General features: G+C 35.6%; 1 protein-coding gene across 1 annotated transcript in view; it reads right to left on the bottom strand.

Annotated features, from left to right (window-relative positions):
- Positions 1-8393: 8393 nt before the first annotated feature.
- Positions 8394-16166, bottom strand: part of TRHR (thyrotropin releasing hormone receptor) — a 31696-nt gene continuing 23923 nt past the window's right edge. Inside the window, exon 2 of the mRNA XM_025394977.1 lies at positions 8394-8929. Coding sequence (XP_025250762.1) covers positions 8522-8929 — 408 coding nt within the window. The 3' untranslated portion in view covers positions 8394-8521. The remainder of the gene's footprint in view (positions 8930-16166) is intronic.

Below are 16166 nucleotides of genomic sequence, written 5' to 3'. Positions count from 1 at the left end.
CTTCAGCCAGATTGTAAGATTCTTGAGGACAGTTCTTATTTCCTCTTTTGTCTTATTGTAGCACTAAGGAAGGTGCCTTGTACCCAGCATTTATCAACAAATATTTATGGCTTCAGATGGTTGGAATTCTTTTTATTGAGTTTAATTAGTAATTGTTAGGAAATGTTGACTGCAAACTATGGGCCTTGTATATTATAACTACTTTTAAAAGTAATTTAATTTAATTCTCATAATTCATTCATGAATTAGATGTGTTTTTATCTCTATTTTACAGATGAAATTATTACATTCTAAGAGTAAAGTACTTATAAATTACACAGGGGAGAATTTGAACAAAGTTGAGTTGAAATGACAAGATCCTTTATGGTTCAGGGATATGGAGAAACAACTATATTTCTCTGCAATTCATAAAATTTGTTCTATATTAAAAGTGTTTTAGCTGACATACATATGCGATGTTACCTCTTCAATAGTTTAGAAGGCAACTTCTGATTGGAAATGCAAATGGTCCCTGACTTTCCATAGTTTGACTCATAATACTTATGATTTTTTGACTTTACTGTGGTATGAAAGCAGTACAGATTCAGTAGAAACTGTACTTTGGTACAATATCCAATAAATTACAGGAGATATTCAGCACTCTTTCATAAATAGGCTTTGTGTTAGATGATTTTGCTTAACTATAAGCTACTGTCAGTGTTCTGAGCATGTTTAATGCAGGCTAGGTTAAGCTACAATGTTCAGTAGTTTAGGTGTATTAAATACATCTTCAACCTACAGTATTTTCAACTTTGTGAAAATGAGGAAGTTCAAATAGTGGGACGAGAAAGGAGGAAAAGTTGGTGAAGGGTATATGAGTTGGCTTCCAGTATGAAGAAATAGGGGCTCAGTAATGCTGAGGACCTTTTGAAGAATCATTTTGAAGATGCCTCAGAAATATTCTATTAGAAGATAAGAGCCTGGAACATTTTTCTATTGGTTTTTATTTCCCACTTTTTGATTGGTGTCCCTAGGGGCATTAACTCCCTTGAAGTCCTTGGCTACCTGTGCTTATACTGAGCGGTGTAACACAGCTTGGGAGAACTCTGCCACTTCAGTTTGCTGAAGATGGGAGAATGACAATGCATATGGAATGATCTACCACAGTTGTGCTGAAATCATGGGACCAAAGAGGAGATGTGGCATGAGGAGCCACAAGTGGCTACTACCATTGGTTTATTTATATAGATTTGTCTACATTATCTCGGCTTTTAGAATAAATGTATCAGTAGAATGGGAAGTTATGTGGAGTGGATGGGATGGACACATTCAATTTATTATTAAAATTAAAATGTCTATTTGCATATTACTTACAATTATTTCGAAAAACCACCAGTGGTACATGTGGATGGCACTGAATTAAAATGAAGTCTTTGGGGCAAGAGGTTTAAGGTCCAGTCACACCAAAAATGAAATAATTTGGAAGAAAAAGAAAGCTAAAGAGCCAGGTCTTTCAGTTTGATGCTTTATTGCTCACCATACAATATTGGAACAGACACACAGTTTCCCACAGTAAAGCACATAATACTGCACTTTCTTAAAAAAGAGTGTTTGCCCCACAAGGACACAATGATTAATTCCCAAATGATGAAGTGAGTCGGCATACAACTTTCTAAAGCTGATAGAAGGAAGCCAAAACATTCCAAGGCACATTATAAACAACATGCAAGTCAACAATGTTATCACAGTAGCCTGAAGCTAATCACTACGTGTTTCTCAATTTCATGTTTAATGTTGAAGTTTATGTTCATGAAGAGCCTAGGTCCCTGAGCTAGCTCTGATCTCTATGTGTAGCGTAATTGGATAAATCCAGAGTCATTTAGGACCCCTGAATAATATACACATATATAAATATTTTAAATATATGATGACAGTATAATATAGAAAAAAGATAAATATATATACATATATTTTTCACTTGGAAAATTAGGACTATAAGAATACTTTTAGAATTACAACATAAGACAAATAGTATACTGTATTTTCTATAGATAATGAGATTCACAAAGGTTAGAAAATATACATAGCAGATTTATATACATTTCTACTTTATATTCTTGTGTATGAGTGAACATTTCCTCACCACATGTAAGTACAGGTTGGCCCCTTACTTCCTTTGTCAGGTTTTTTTTTTTTTTTTTGGACTAGCTGCCTTCCTTAATCAATCCCTGATGAATGGATTTGCTCTGGATATACAATCTTAATATCAAGAGCCTTGCTTTAAGATTTATTTATGTCTCCTTTCCTTTACTCATCTTATTTTTCTCACATGGCTCATCTTTAACTGTCTAAATCAAATCTATCCTTGAAGGACATCCTACCTTCTCTACAAAGCCCTCCTTAACGACTCCAAGCCCCATGGATGCCCCCTTCCCTCTGAAGAACTCGAGTGTTTATAGTCTGAAATCATATAATTTGGCTTCCAATTATGTGTTATATTTTTTCTGGCATATTTCTGTGTTAATATGTTATCACTAAATTGTAATCTTGAAAGCAGAAACAATGTTTTAGTCTTCCTTTTTCTCATTAAATTGGATGATGGACATGAGAGTACCATTGAAATTGTCATGCATGTTACATACATAAGGAATTGTTCTGACCATCGTCTGGCACACTTCATGCAGTGCCTTTCAATGAGCCAGGAGAACTATCTAAAAAATAAAACAAGCACAATGAGTTATCTGATTATGAAGATAGAGCTATAGGCAAACTGGATATTATCAAAAGTTTAGAATGTATTTCTGAGCTGGGATTGATTTATTCATTCATTCTACAGATATTTAGGGACATCATCCAATAGATAATAAATAATTAACTAAATAATAGTTTAGATAATCTGTAGAATATGAAGATGAAATAGACTTACCCTCAAGGATTTTTCCATTTAGTTGCTTATTAAGAATTATGTGATAAGCAAGAGCCTTGAAGGCTCTATCTAAGGGCCTGAACTCAGTGATTTTCAAGGTGTACTCAGAAGACTATAGGTATCAAAATCATCTAATAAATGAGAATTTCTTAGGGCAAGACCAAAAGAAAGTACATTTTAAGATAAGCTCCCAGGTAACTCTTATGTATATGAAAGCAGGAATGTTTTATGATTCTTAGCTAGGGATTAAATATTTGGCCTCCTTACTACAGCATCTTGTGCCATTTCAGGAATATAATGTTCTTATTGACTTCTGAATTCAGAACTCTGATTAAATGGAGTCTTACTCTGCTGCCTTGTATGTCTTTCTTTTTTTTTTTTCTCACAAAACTCAGCCTTTATCAATATCAGTCCATAGCATTTTTGAGGAAGTTCATACTCTCTTTTCTGGAAGTCAGAGAACAGACACATGCATAAGAATTAAGTTCATTATTCTGTGAGGAATGAAACAACCACTTACAGGTGCTGCTTCAGGGCTCAAATACACTGAAAGAGCTCCAGCTGACTCCTCTTTATCCCACTCTTTTAACTTTCATAATTTGCAAAGTACTTTCATTTCCATTATTCCAGTTGAGAGCCTGTAGTATGGACTTAACCCAGATGCTTCTTCATGAGGCCAGGCAGGCAATCAGTGTGAATTCACTGTTTATCGGCCATTAAAACTATCCTTTGTTTCCTTGCTGGATCCAGGTTTGAAAATTCTGGACAATGTACTGTCTTAGCTGTATTATTTCATTTAGCTCTTTTATTTTTCCAGATGTCACTTCCAAAATATGAATTAATAACTTTATGTTGGCTTTATCGTGAATGTGCTTGGTGTAGAAGAATGTAAATAGGCCCGACGATATTGTACACAAACATTCCTGATCCCTCTTTTCAAAAGAGGTTACAGTAGTTGCCCCTTATACACAGTTTGGTTTGGTTTTCTGCGGTGTCAGTTACCTGCAGTCAACCTCTACACAAAAATATTGCATGGAAAATTCCAGAAATAAACAATGTATAAGTTTTAAATTGAGAGGCATTCTGAGTGGCATGATAAAATCTTGTGCCATCCCACCCATAACGTGAATGATCTCTGTCCAGTGTATTCATGCTGTGCACTCTGCCTGCCTGCTGCTAGTCATTTAGTAGCCATCTTGGTTATCAGATCGAAAAAACATAGTATATACAGAGTTTGGTACTATCCATGGTTTCAGGCATCCACTAGGGGTCTTGAAATGGAGCCCCGGAGGACATGGAGGAGCACTGTGTTTTAATATTAGAAGCAGAACCCTGTAGACTTAGTTTATGTCAGCAATGTCATCATTTGGTGTTAACCATGTCAGTAACAAAATTGTTCTCCAATATGAAACTCCTGTAAATGAGGTTTGCTGCTGAGTAATGAGATTATACTTATAGACTAAACATATCAGAAAAATAGTACAGGGTCTTATCTGAACTTATTTTCCTGTGTAATCAGTGAAGAATTAACAGATACTTCTCATTAGAGTCCATAAAGTAGAATGAGAATATGTAAAATTGATCCTTATATTAAAAGTCATCTTATGATATTTCAAATGGACCATTAACAATTGCTTCTTTAAATTATATTTCTTGACATCTCAGATTTGTATTCTAAATACTGCCAAACAGTTATATCTTCAGGTGATGACATGTTGGTCTTCTTCTTCTCATAGGATTGTGAGCTTCACAAGAATGGGAAGAGTCTTTTGTCTGCTGAAACAAATTTCTGCAGCAATTTTGCACATATTGAGTGTTCTTTGATTAGTTTCTGACCAAAACCTCCAAAATGCCAAGCTTGTACTTTCTTCTGTGAGGGAAAAAGCCATATTAAACTTTTCAAATCTATACATGATTCCTACCATGTCAATGAGGACATAAAGAGAACTCTAATTTAAAGCATCAGTTTTTCTATGTTTAAAAGTGATTTCATGAAAATGAAAGTTTGCAAAATAACGGCATACTTTTATACATAAATATGTTTGAAAGATCATTTGTATTTTTACTTAAGGTATGTCATGTCCAGGTTTAGTCTTGAATGAAGTTAGATGAATCTTCCTCCTATGAGGAAAGTGATGATTGTGGAGTGATGAGAGTTTGATGGGGAGAGGGAAAAGAGAGAAAAATACTTATGACCACAGAGCTCTGTAAGATTTCTTAATGTGTATTATTCTGAAAGCTTGTGTTGACTCAGTCAAATCTTGGTTTTGATGGCTATTTATTGTAAACAGCTACGGATACATAAGAAATAAATTGTGGATACATAAGAGATATTCATGTTTGCTTCCCCCTAGGGGAATGAGTGACTTAAAACATTTGGAAACATTTTGTATTGACTCTGGAACTGACTAGTTCCTCTTAGGTGTACTCTCATTCACACTGAGTTTCCCTACTTCATATATAAATATTCCAATCCCTGTTTTAATTGCAAATGGAAGATGATATTAAATATAATATTTATAGAATTCATACATTGGTGGGTTAGCCACATAAAATCTTTTCCTTCAGAAAGTTAATGTTTTCTCTTTAGATTTAACATAGTTTAGGATGATATAAATTCTTGTATTCTTTAAGAGCCAACCAAAACTATGTCGACCCAGCTTTTACTAAGACATATTGTTCTTATTATTCCAACATAATCTTCTGAAAATAAAACACTTCAAATATCCATTAAGACTTAGTTGCACTAAACTAAGTTTTATGACTGTAGCTTTTCCTTTGACATTGCTAATTGTTTAGCCAAATCAGCCATTGATTTTGGTATATTATCAAGATGTGTTGTTCTGTACATTCAATTTTGTTTTAAGAATGACTATAGAGTTTGGACTTTTCTTATTTTTCTTCAGCATTTAGAATATTTGCCTTGAATGTTAAGGTCTAGAAATGTACTCACAGCCCTTAGTTCCTAAGAGGGAATTTATGTTTGTTGATTTTATTCATGATCTGTGCCCTTTACTCAATTACCTCAGGTGTGAGATCTAACCAAAGACCCTCAGCAATTAATGAAATTGGAAGTTACAAAAGAACACAGGGAATTTTTATTAAGGAGGGCTCTTAATAACATCATTTCACCAGCAAATTTTAATCTAGCTCTTTATTTCTCATTTAGTGGTATATTAAGTTTTGATTATTTATGGAAATATTTTATGATTGAGTATAGTGCGATAAAGAATATTTTAAAAAGTTATGTCTCTTCTGTGTAAATTCAAATATCTATTGGACATTACACAGGAACATTTAATTTTAAAATGGCATTTGCTTTAGAGTTAAAACACTGTGAACTGAGTTCTTATGAATTTCCCATGTGGTCTAAAACTAACAGATTATTGGCAAATAACTTTTTAAAAATTAGAGTAGAAGAATTCAGCCCATACATTAAATTTCCAAAGATAAGAAGGGCATCTTTGTATTCTGTGTATATCATGTTAAACTAATTGTATTTTTTAACACTTGATATGATCATTCTGCAAAATCCGTAACTTTTTATTAATTAGGAATTAGGTCACAGGAATATTGGTCTTATCGTCAGAGAAATTGCAGCTGTAGTGAAATTGTGATGAAGATAATGTTGATTGACTACCTACCAGCATACCTGAGACATAGTAGATGCTCAATGCTATTATTTCCTTTCCGTAATGAAAAAATCTCACATATTACAATCCCCTTTTTCACCAATTTATGAACATGTGGGTATGTGTTTATAAACACTTACACATGTGCTTGTGTGATTTGGGGTTGCGTCACTCTGGTGCTCTATTTATATGATGCCAAGATTAATATTTATACCAGAATGAAAAGTCAGTTAACATAGATTGCTTACTGTCATGCAGGTCCGGTTTTAGGGTATTTCCTGCAAATATTTGCTTGCATTCGTTTACTGTTATAGTAACAGGATAAAAATGTCTTGCTGGAGTAGATAAGGCCAATTTTCAAAAAAAGCATACTCTAGAATAAGGTTCTGGACAGCAGAGTCTCCATGAAACAGCACTTAAAAACAAGTTTCAAAAGTAAAATGGTATATTCTTTATTAAGAAGGTGGGAGGTGTAATTATCATTAGCAATTAGGTTCTAGAAAAGTCCATAAAATAGGGATATAGGCTGGAGAGGGAAAATGCCAGCCTATGGGGCATGTACAGGTATGGGTATTTTTGATCTAGTCGTTAAAAATCAGTGATGACTGAACCATCACCAAGGGCAATTTTTGCCCTTGGAAATTCTGGTTGGCCAAATCTAGTAGGTAGGAGATTCAGGTAGGAGCTGACAAGTGTCTTGGACAGATTCATTCACAAGTCTCTAATAATCACTGGCATAGCAGATGTCAGTCATAAATATAAAGATGATATATTGATAATATGATGAAATCAGTTTTAACTCTGCTGAAAATAAAGCCAACAGAATTTTGCATTGCTTTTAGAATCTGTAAACAAAATATCACTAGCATTTGAGAAGAACAAAAAAAGAACCTACAGACGACAAGCAGGAAGGAAAGACAATTGCAGCCAAGGTAAAATCCATAGACTACAGTTCTCAGTGGGAGGTCTTCATCTGGAAGAGGGATACCAGGATTTTGGCTGACTTAGAATAACAATGAACGTTTGAAAATGTTTCAGACTTTTGAGCTAGATTTTGCTTGAATGATTTGCTTGACATGGCTGAGTAGTTTATAAACAAGAATGTTCAAAAAGACTTTCTTGCTTAAAAGCTTCAGAGAAGAAGCAAAATCTCATTATAAATACTTGCTTTTGTCTTGGCTATACTTTTGAAAATTAATTGTACGTTAGTTTGTATCTTCACAGTTACTTAATCTGGTTTTTTACCTTGTTCCATACATCATGTGGGAGGCTGGAAGAGTTGATAAGAGTTGGATTTATCTTAAAGTCTACATTTCTCCTTAATTAATAATTTCAGATATTTTGAGGTTTATTTTCCATTAAAGTTGAATGATGATTTTCTACCTTCTAAGATATAAAAATCATCTCAGAATTTTATAAACATTATGGCAATTTTTAAAATACAGTTAACATGTATGTCCAAAATCTTATTTTTACTCAATACAATGTTTCTGTAATATTTTCCCCTTTAATTTCAGATATTCATGAACTAGCCCTGTACTATGTTAAAATGAATACTAAATGCAAACATTTAAAAATCTGTGCCTTGTCAAATTATCGAATGTATAAATAACCTGGGGGGTTGAAAAGTGACATTTGATATGGTTACTATGAATAATGTAGATTGATGTCTAGATTTTATTCAAACTCTGTAAGCCCAGAAAATATAGTGAATTTCTTAAGTTAAACGAAAAGGGCTAAACTTTAAGTTTCCATCATTTAGCTGTTTCACAGATCTGCTCCATTTTTAGTGATACTAGTTTGTAAGAAGGAAAGTCTGAATCATCTTCATGGGTTACAGTATCTAGGGTCAGGACTTGTTAGAGCATTGACAAAGACTGATCTGCTCTGTCTTCACATATGACTATTGGCCATGTTCTCCCTTTTGCTGATGGTTGTACAGATTCTCATTTTCTTTGTGGTCTGTTTTCTTCTAATTCATGAATCAACTTTGGCTAAAGGATACCTCAGAAGCCAAGCAGGTGTCATCAAAAGACACTTTTGTGGCAGACAGGTAAGCGTCAGTGACAGTGATATCATCAAGCTCTGTGCTGAAATGGTCTGACTCCTTGATGACACTGTAATTTAGGGCCACACTGTAGTTAGCAGGTTTCTCTGTTGGCTTCTGCTTGCAGTTGCAGAGCTTTCTGAAGGCCGCACGGAACTTCTGGGACATGAGATTGTAAATCACCGGGTTGATGGCACTGTTGAGATAAATGCAAATTCTGCAAAAGAGCAAAAACCAATTTTCTTGGAAAGGACTGGAGAGAAATGAGTTGACAACCACAAGAGTCCTGTAGGGCATCCATAAAAGGGCAAACAGAATTACAACCACCGCCAGCATCTTGGTGACCTACGGAGAAATAGAAAGAAATGCTGTACAAACACAAATGAAAACAAAACAAAACACCTTTTCTTCTCTCACCCAAACCTTTAGTTCCCAAAATGTAGTCTGAGACAAGGAGGTAGGTGCAAGTCATTTATTGTGGAGGTGATCCCAGGAAACAAGATTAAGGGTTATTAATTAGAAGAGAATGCAATTGACAAGGAAAAGCCAAAGTAGGGTGTGTTATTGAGATAGCTCCCCCTATAGCCAACTCTGGCTCAAGTAATGCAATTGAGAATTGTCTGTCAGAAGTAAGAGAATGAAAGACAGTGTCCATTCATTAAAAGGTATCGTTAAGGACTTTAACTCCTGTGTACTTCCAGGATTCTCTTGCCTGAAAACTCCTAGAGCCTTTAGAGAGACACTTGAGGCCAAGTAGAAGAGAGACAAATGGTACAGTGGATGCCTGAAGTGGGATATTTCCTGCTGCAGGAACCACCTACTGCAGGTATGGCTGAAATCAGAGTCTTGTAAGAGGATATTAGCACAGGGCACCAAAAGTGTCTGTGATAAGCATTAGGAGACTTAGGGTCAAACCTCTTCTTTGCTTACCCTATGTGTGGCCTAAGAAATTATCTTAACCTATCTTATAGCTCATCTGTAAAATGGAGCCAACATTGTCCTCCTAAATCAAATGAGGTAACAGTGGATTAAAAGAATAATGCAATAAAAGCCAGTGTTTATTGAATGTTTAGTGACTGCTATGTGCCAGACACTATCCAAGGTGTTTGTTATTTGTTATCATGTTTAAAAATTTTAAACCTCCTAAAATAGGTATTGTATCCGATATTTTTTCAAATTAGAAAACAGATACAGAGGCTATTAAGTACTTTGGTGGAAGCTGTGGAATCTCGGGGCCAGGATTAGTATCCAAGTGAGCTTGAATTCAAAGCTTTTGCACTCTTTCAGGTTAAAGGGAAATGAAAGAGAGAGAAAGCAAATGCTGGAATTTTACCTAATGTGGAAGCCACTCTTAAGTATAAGCAATGCACAGGAAGTAAGACAATAGGGATGAAGTCAATATCCCACATTGCTCACTGCTCACTGAACTTCATTCTGATTCTATGCATGTAGGATACTAAGGCTACATATTTTACCACTAGGAGTAGAAAAATTGTTCAGTGAAAATATGTGATTTCACATTGGTTCATATAATACCAAGTAAGACATTCCAGAGATTCTGACTTCTTTTAGAGCCAAGGAGGGTCTACTTAGCAAAGGGGTTAACTGAAACATAATTTTTCCTAAGTAGACTTGAAAAAACATATAAGTAAATATTTTAATTGGTCATAGGAAATCAAAGTGATAAATGTTCTAAGCTTTGGAAGGAGAGGTAGTGATTATCATCTTCACTGTCATCATCGCCATGATCTTCATCATTATGAACCACATCCCTGCCTTTATTCTCTGCTTGGTACCCCAGGCTCTCTGAAATCAGATCACTGCTTCACACTTGTCAACATTCTCCCACTCCCTGTCAGGGGTAAAGCATCCTACACTGAAATACCTAGTTTAATTTATAATTAGATCTATACCATCACATTTTAGTCCTTTAAGATGGCCCAGGTAATCTGAAAAGTGCCATATAAACATTATCTTATTTAATGCTTATAGTAATTCCACGAGTAAGCTAGTATTCATTTCATTTTGCATATGAAGAAATTGAGGTTTAGGTAATTTATATGATTTGTCTACAGACACATGAGTAGTAAGTGACGGAGCTGTGATTCAAATCTGTCTACTTAAGACAAAGGACATACTCCTTCCTTTATACTTTGCCCTTTCCATGAAAGTTTCTTGTATTTTCAATAACATTTCTACTGTGTTATTTCTATTATGATCACCCACTTAACTTCTTCAATGTATAAACCCAACAACACTTACTGCTGCTAAATTTCAGAAGAAAGGTTGAATTTCATCTACCTTTATCTTTCCCTACAACTGTCAGGTAAAATACTGAATCCACAAGTCACATCTACCTGCCTCTTTTCACTGAATGTCAGTGAAGGGAGCAACTTTCATTGTGTTGGAGAAGAGCAACCTGTTTCAAGGTTAGTGTCTCTGCCGTGCATTTCCACAGTGCCTCCAGGCATACTTTGACATCATTCCCAAACATTTCATTGCAGTGACCTATACTTGTTCATCTCTCCAGTAGACAGTAAACTTCTTCAGGGCATGGGTAAATTTCTTCATTTCCCTACTCTCAGGGATTTAGTGCACTATGTGACATGAAGCGGCCCTAAGAAAAACTTGAATACATTTTGGCATGGGAGGAATCATTTTAAAATATGTAACCATGATCATTTACTGTGCATTAATACTCTGCTATATTGTTAGAGGGTTTTTGCAAGAATATATTATTTAATAATTTTTAAACTCTCTTAAATGGAGATTAGGTCAATTAGTAAAATGAGTCTTTAATACATTTCAATTTTTTGTTTAAAATATATTTTTGAAATGTTAAGGAGATGTGAAAAGGAACAAATATAATGATGTTTCTAGGATTTACCCAGAGGAAAGTATACCTCCAGTGAGATGACAGAGACTATCTTTAATCCTACCCATACCTTTCTTTAGTTAATTTCAGATTTTTGATTTAGTTTAATCACTTTTTAAAATGTTCACAAGTTTTTACTGTAGCTATAGCTTGGATTTTAATAGCTCTTATTCAATATAAGAACAAACACCTAGAAAAGAAATATCCTGAAATCGTCTTTTATACTCATGTAATTTCACTGTGGTTTTTGAAATTTTATTTCCGCTATTATTCCTTATCCTGAAAATGTGACATAAATGTAGATTTGAAATACATCTTAAAAACCTCATCGTTTTTAAGCATTTATGTTTTTGACAGAGTAGCGCATAGGATGCATGGTGATACGAAAGACAGCTTCTTTACAACAGCCTCTGCCCTAAGATTTAAAGGTCCTTGAGAAATATCATGACACAATCTTTGAGTGAAAATAATCTTATACTACACTTTTGATTGGGAAGGAATCTATCCATCCATTCTAAGTTATGCATTTGCATCCCTACTGTGTATCAGTCAATGTTCTGGCTCTTGATGATTTGACAGTGATCCAGAGAGACATGGCAATGCATTCATGTACCTTAAATCTGATGAACAATTATAATACAATCTGACAACTGCTAATACAGAGGAATGTTCTGGTTCTAAGAGAACCCTTGATATAAACTTGGGGTTGAGAGGTCATTAGCAGGGGCTTTCTGGTGCAGTCAAAATCTTAAGATAAAGAGAGATGAGAGACTGTTCTTGTGGAGATTAAGTATGCGTGACAATCTGGAAGTGTAATAGTGGGTATATCATGGGACTAGAAGTAATTTAGTATGCAAATTCCAATTGCAGACCATGTAATGAAGTGGCATGATCTATCTCTTTTTCTAGGTATCTTGTGGAAACCACTACAAAGCCATTACTTTTATATGATGAAGTGACGTCACATTCCATGGAGTGCTTGCCTTCCATTCCTTCTGTCTTCCCTACAGAAAGAGAGATACAACTGCCAAAAGGGGTACAGGCATATTGAGTTCTGAAAATGTCGGCTCTGTGGAGTCATTTTAGTTAACATAGAAGTAGGCAGCCATTTTTGTAGAGTGTATTGAAAGCAAGCAAAAGAGATTGCAAAAATTAATGGATTAATTTTTAGTATTTAGAGAGTGAGCTTGCCAGCAGAGATAGCTGAGGAGAAGGGCAGATGAGAACAGGAGGGTCTAGGCTTGATGGCTTGTCCTTGACCACCCTAGCTAAATGTTATCTTCTTTGTGAATATCAGCTGGAAATTTTGATACCAAACTCTGCTATATGTCTTTCAGTCTTCACTGTATTTAAATATGTAGAATAAGTGGCATAAACCTCTCACAAAATTTGGATTCAGTCCTCAACACAACCTTTTGTCATCTTTATAAAGCCTCTAGATGAGGGTCCTATTCAGGGAGTTATCTTTTACAAATGTGAATTGGACAGATTTCTGTCTTATTGTTAAAATTAAGATTATAGTTCCTCAAGTGGGCTATATATGCAGTTCAATCCTGTGTATATGTGCTGCATGGAAGAAACAGGCTAATTGAGTTCTCTTTTCTAGCATGCTTACGAATCTTCTATTACTCACTACTATCATTGTAACTGCTGCTATGACTCTTACTGCAAGTTCTGAAATGATTAGCTAACATCTGTATATTGCCTTTTTGTTTTTAGAATAGTATTAGATTTATAGAAGAGTTGTAAATACAGTGCAGAGAGTGTCTATATACCCCACACCAAAGTCCTTCTATTATTCACCCCTTGCATTAGTATGGCAGATTAGTCACAATTAACAAATCCATGTCAATAATTTTATATGGAGTTAGTTAGCTCCACGCTTTATTCAGATTTCCTTACATTTTTTCCCAAAGTCCCTTTTCTGTTCCAGGATTCCCATCCAGAATACCACATTATCTTTAGTTGTCACAGCTCCTTAGGTTCCTCTGGGCTGAGACAGTTTCTCTGACTTTGTCGTTTTGATGGTCTTGATAGTTTTGAGGAATACATTAGGTATTGTACAGAATGCACTTTAAGTTGAGGTTGGCTGATGTTTTTCTCATGGTTAGACTGAGGTTATGAATTTTTGAGAGGAAGGCCACAGGAGTGACATGCCTCTTGAACCTGCTCCAAACAGGCTTGCCAGAATGGGAGAAGATGTGAAGTTAGCGATAGTAATAGCCATAGCCCAGTTAATAGTATGCCATTTGTTAGGGTCTGGTTACATAATATCTGGCATCATTTTGATTATTTGTCAGAGATTAGCTTATTAGTTTGCCTAGGGAGTCATAAGGATTTGATTCATACCTCAATTCCCTAGAAGTTTTAGTCGAAATTTTTGTACTGATTCAGAAAAAATTCTGTGCATGCACATGGGTCTTGCTAGTATCTGGATACTCTTGCTTTGGAGATAAAGACTGTGGCTTTGTCCTTCTCTGTGTTATTGAATGACAATAGGTAGTAGGTATGGAAGAAAGAGTTGGAATTCGCATTCAGCATCTTGGATTCACAGTCCTATTCTGCCTCTGAAGACACTGGGCAGGTCATATGACTTTTGTCTGAACCTTATCTAAATTCCAGGGCAATCTTAAGTTGTGAAAAAGCTCTGTTAGTACTAAAAAGCAAAGTCATATACCAGATGGTCACAATTTTATCATTAAACTTGTATTTGAAGACTATTTATTTTATAATGAGTGATTTTTAAGGGTATTACAAGCAGATAACTTTAATTTGTGAATAGACTCTTTATCAATTTTGGATCCCACTTTGTATAATGCCAAAACCCTTTTTTGACTTCATTCACAAAGTAAATCAACAAAAAACCTTCACTTCATCTCTACTGCACAAAAGGTAGGGAGAAGTCTTTAGTACATATGCCTGGCACATAAGTACTCAAAGCACAGTTAAATTATTACTGAGCAAATACTTATTTTTCACAAATGTTATAATTATGGAGTTATGCATCAATTTAGAATTCTTTAACAAAAACACTCTAGTTCTTGTATTTCTTCTGGCTGGAATACTCTCCTTTTCAGAAATATACTTCTTTCTGGAAATATTTTCTGGTTAATGAATACAAAACATTTAGTCTTTAATATTCTAATGCCATTCTTCTGAGGGTAACAATACATTCTGTGCTTGGACTCTGCCCATGTTCTCCAGTATTTCTGCATATTAACAAAGTGTCCTGTAACTGGGAATATTTTACTCTCAGATGGCCCTCAGCAAAGTGATCAATGACTATTTAAATTTTGTTACAATAATTGGGCCAGCTGAATGAACTTGACATGATAATTAAACAAATCTGAATTTTGCCAAGCTTCCACACTAATTGGAAGCTCTGGGAATTTCTTCTTGCAGATTATTTTGCTTTGTTTTGACTTATCTCTGGACATTCAGGTTTTTTTTTTTTTCTTTTTTTTGAGATGGAGTTTTACTCTATTGCCCAGGCTGGAGTGCAGTGGCGTGATCTCAGCTCACTGCAAACTCCGCCTCCTGGGTTCAAGTGATTCTCCTGAGTCACCGCTCAAGTAACTGGGATTATATGCATGCACCACTATGTCGGCTAATTTTTGTATTTTTAGTAGAGATGGGGTTTTATCATATTGGCCAGGCTGGTCTTGATCTCTGGATCTCAAGTGATTCACCTGCCTTGGCCTCCCAAAGTGCTGGGATTACAGGCGTGAGCCACCACACCCAACTGACATTCAGTTTTTAAAAGACAGGTATAATCAATGTGGGGTGCTACATATCATGGAGTGAGATCATTGATGGGGCTTAAAAGTTGAATGATGGGGCCACAAACGGGCTTGACATCAACTTGTCAGTTACTGTGTAATAAAAGTGAATAAAGGCTGAGTGATAATTCATGGTGGAGAGACCGTGGACTGACATACTCTGTGTTGTGCATTACTTATGGATTTCTTCCAAGAAGACACCCAGGGTTGCTAATGCATAGGTTCTTGACTTCACTTGTCAAGTACTGAACCTAAATGTTTCATTCAGAATAGCCTTTCTGGCAAGCATTATGGAGTGTTTTCTGGGCTCTATTCTGATGAAAAATGCTCAAGAAAATATTAGCAGGGATTCACAATAGAGAAACTTTGGTTGTATCTGATAAGGCTTGAGGAAAGAGAAGAAGGGCTAAAGAGGAAAAAAAAGTGACACAGGATTTTTATTGTTTTTCTCACAGACAAGGTATTGATGTCACCCAGGCTGGAGTACAATGGTGTAATCATAGCTCACTGTAAACTTGAACTCCTAGGCTCAAGCAATCTTCCCATCTTGGTCTCCCAAAGTGTTGGGATTATAGGTGAGAAAAAAAGTTTTTTCTTCACAATTCTAGAGTGTGCTGAGAAAGACAGGTGGAGTTCTTTTATGAGCAAGACATTTGAGGGGGAAAGGAAACTATACTTTATATCTGGGCGTGGGGCTGCATGCACCAGTAGGGCCATGAGTTGACACTGTCATCTGGAGGATATCAGAGCCCAGATGACAGTAGGAGTTACAGGATGACATAAAGCTAGGTAGAACGTGACATGACCCTTCCTCTGTGACACCTTCAGTTCTCTAGGAAAATAACTTAGCATCACCAAATGCAAATGTGAAGGTACTTCCGGTGGAAAATCAACAGAGCTCTGCTTCTCACTCTGATGTGGGATGAAC

Source organism: Theropithecus gelada, chromosome 8 (genome assembly GCF_003255815.1).
Source record: "Theropithecus gelada isolate Dixy chromosome 8, Tgel_1.0, whole genome shotgun sequence".
Taxonomy (NCBI): domain Eukaryota; kingdom Metazoa; phylum Chordata; class Mammalia; order Primates; family Cercopithecidae; genus Theropithecus; species Theropithecus gelada.
This window is presented reverse-complemented; position numbering and strand designations above follow the sequence as displayed.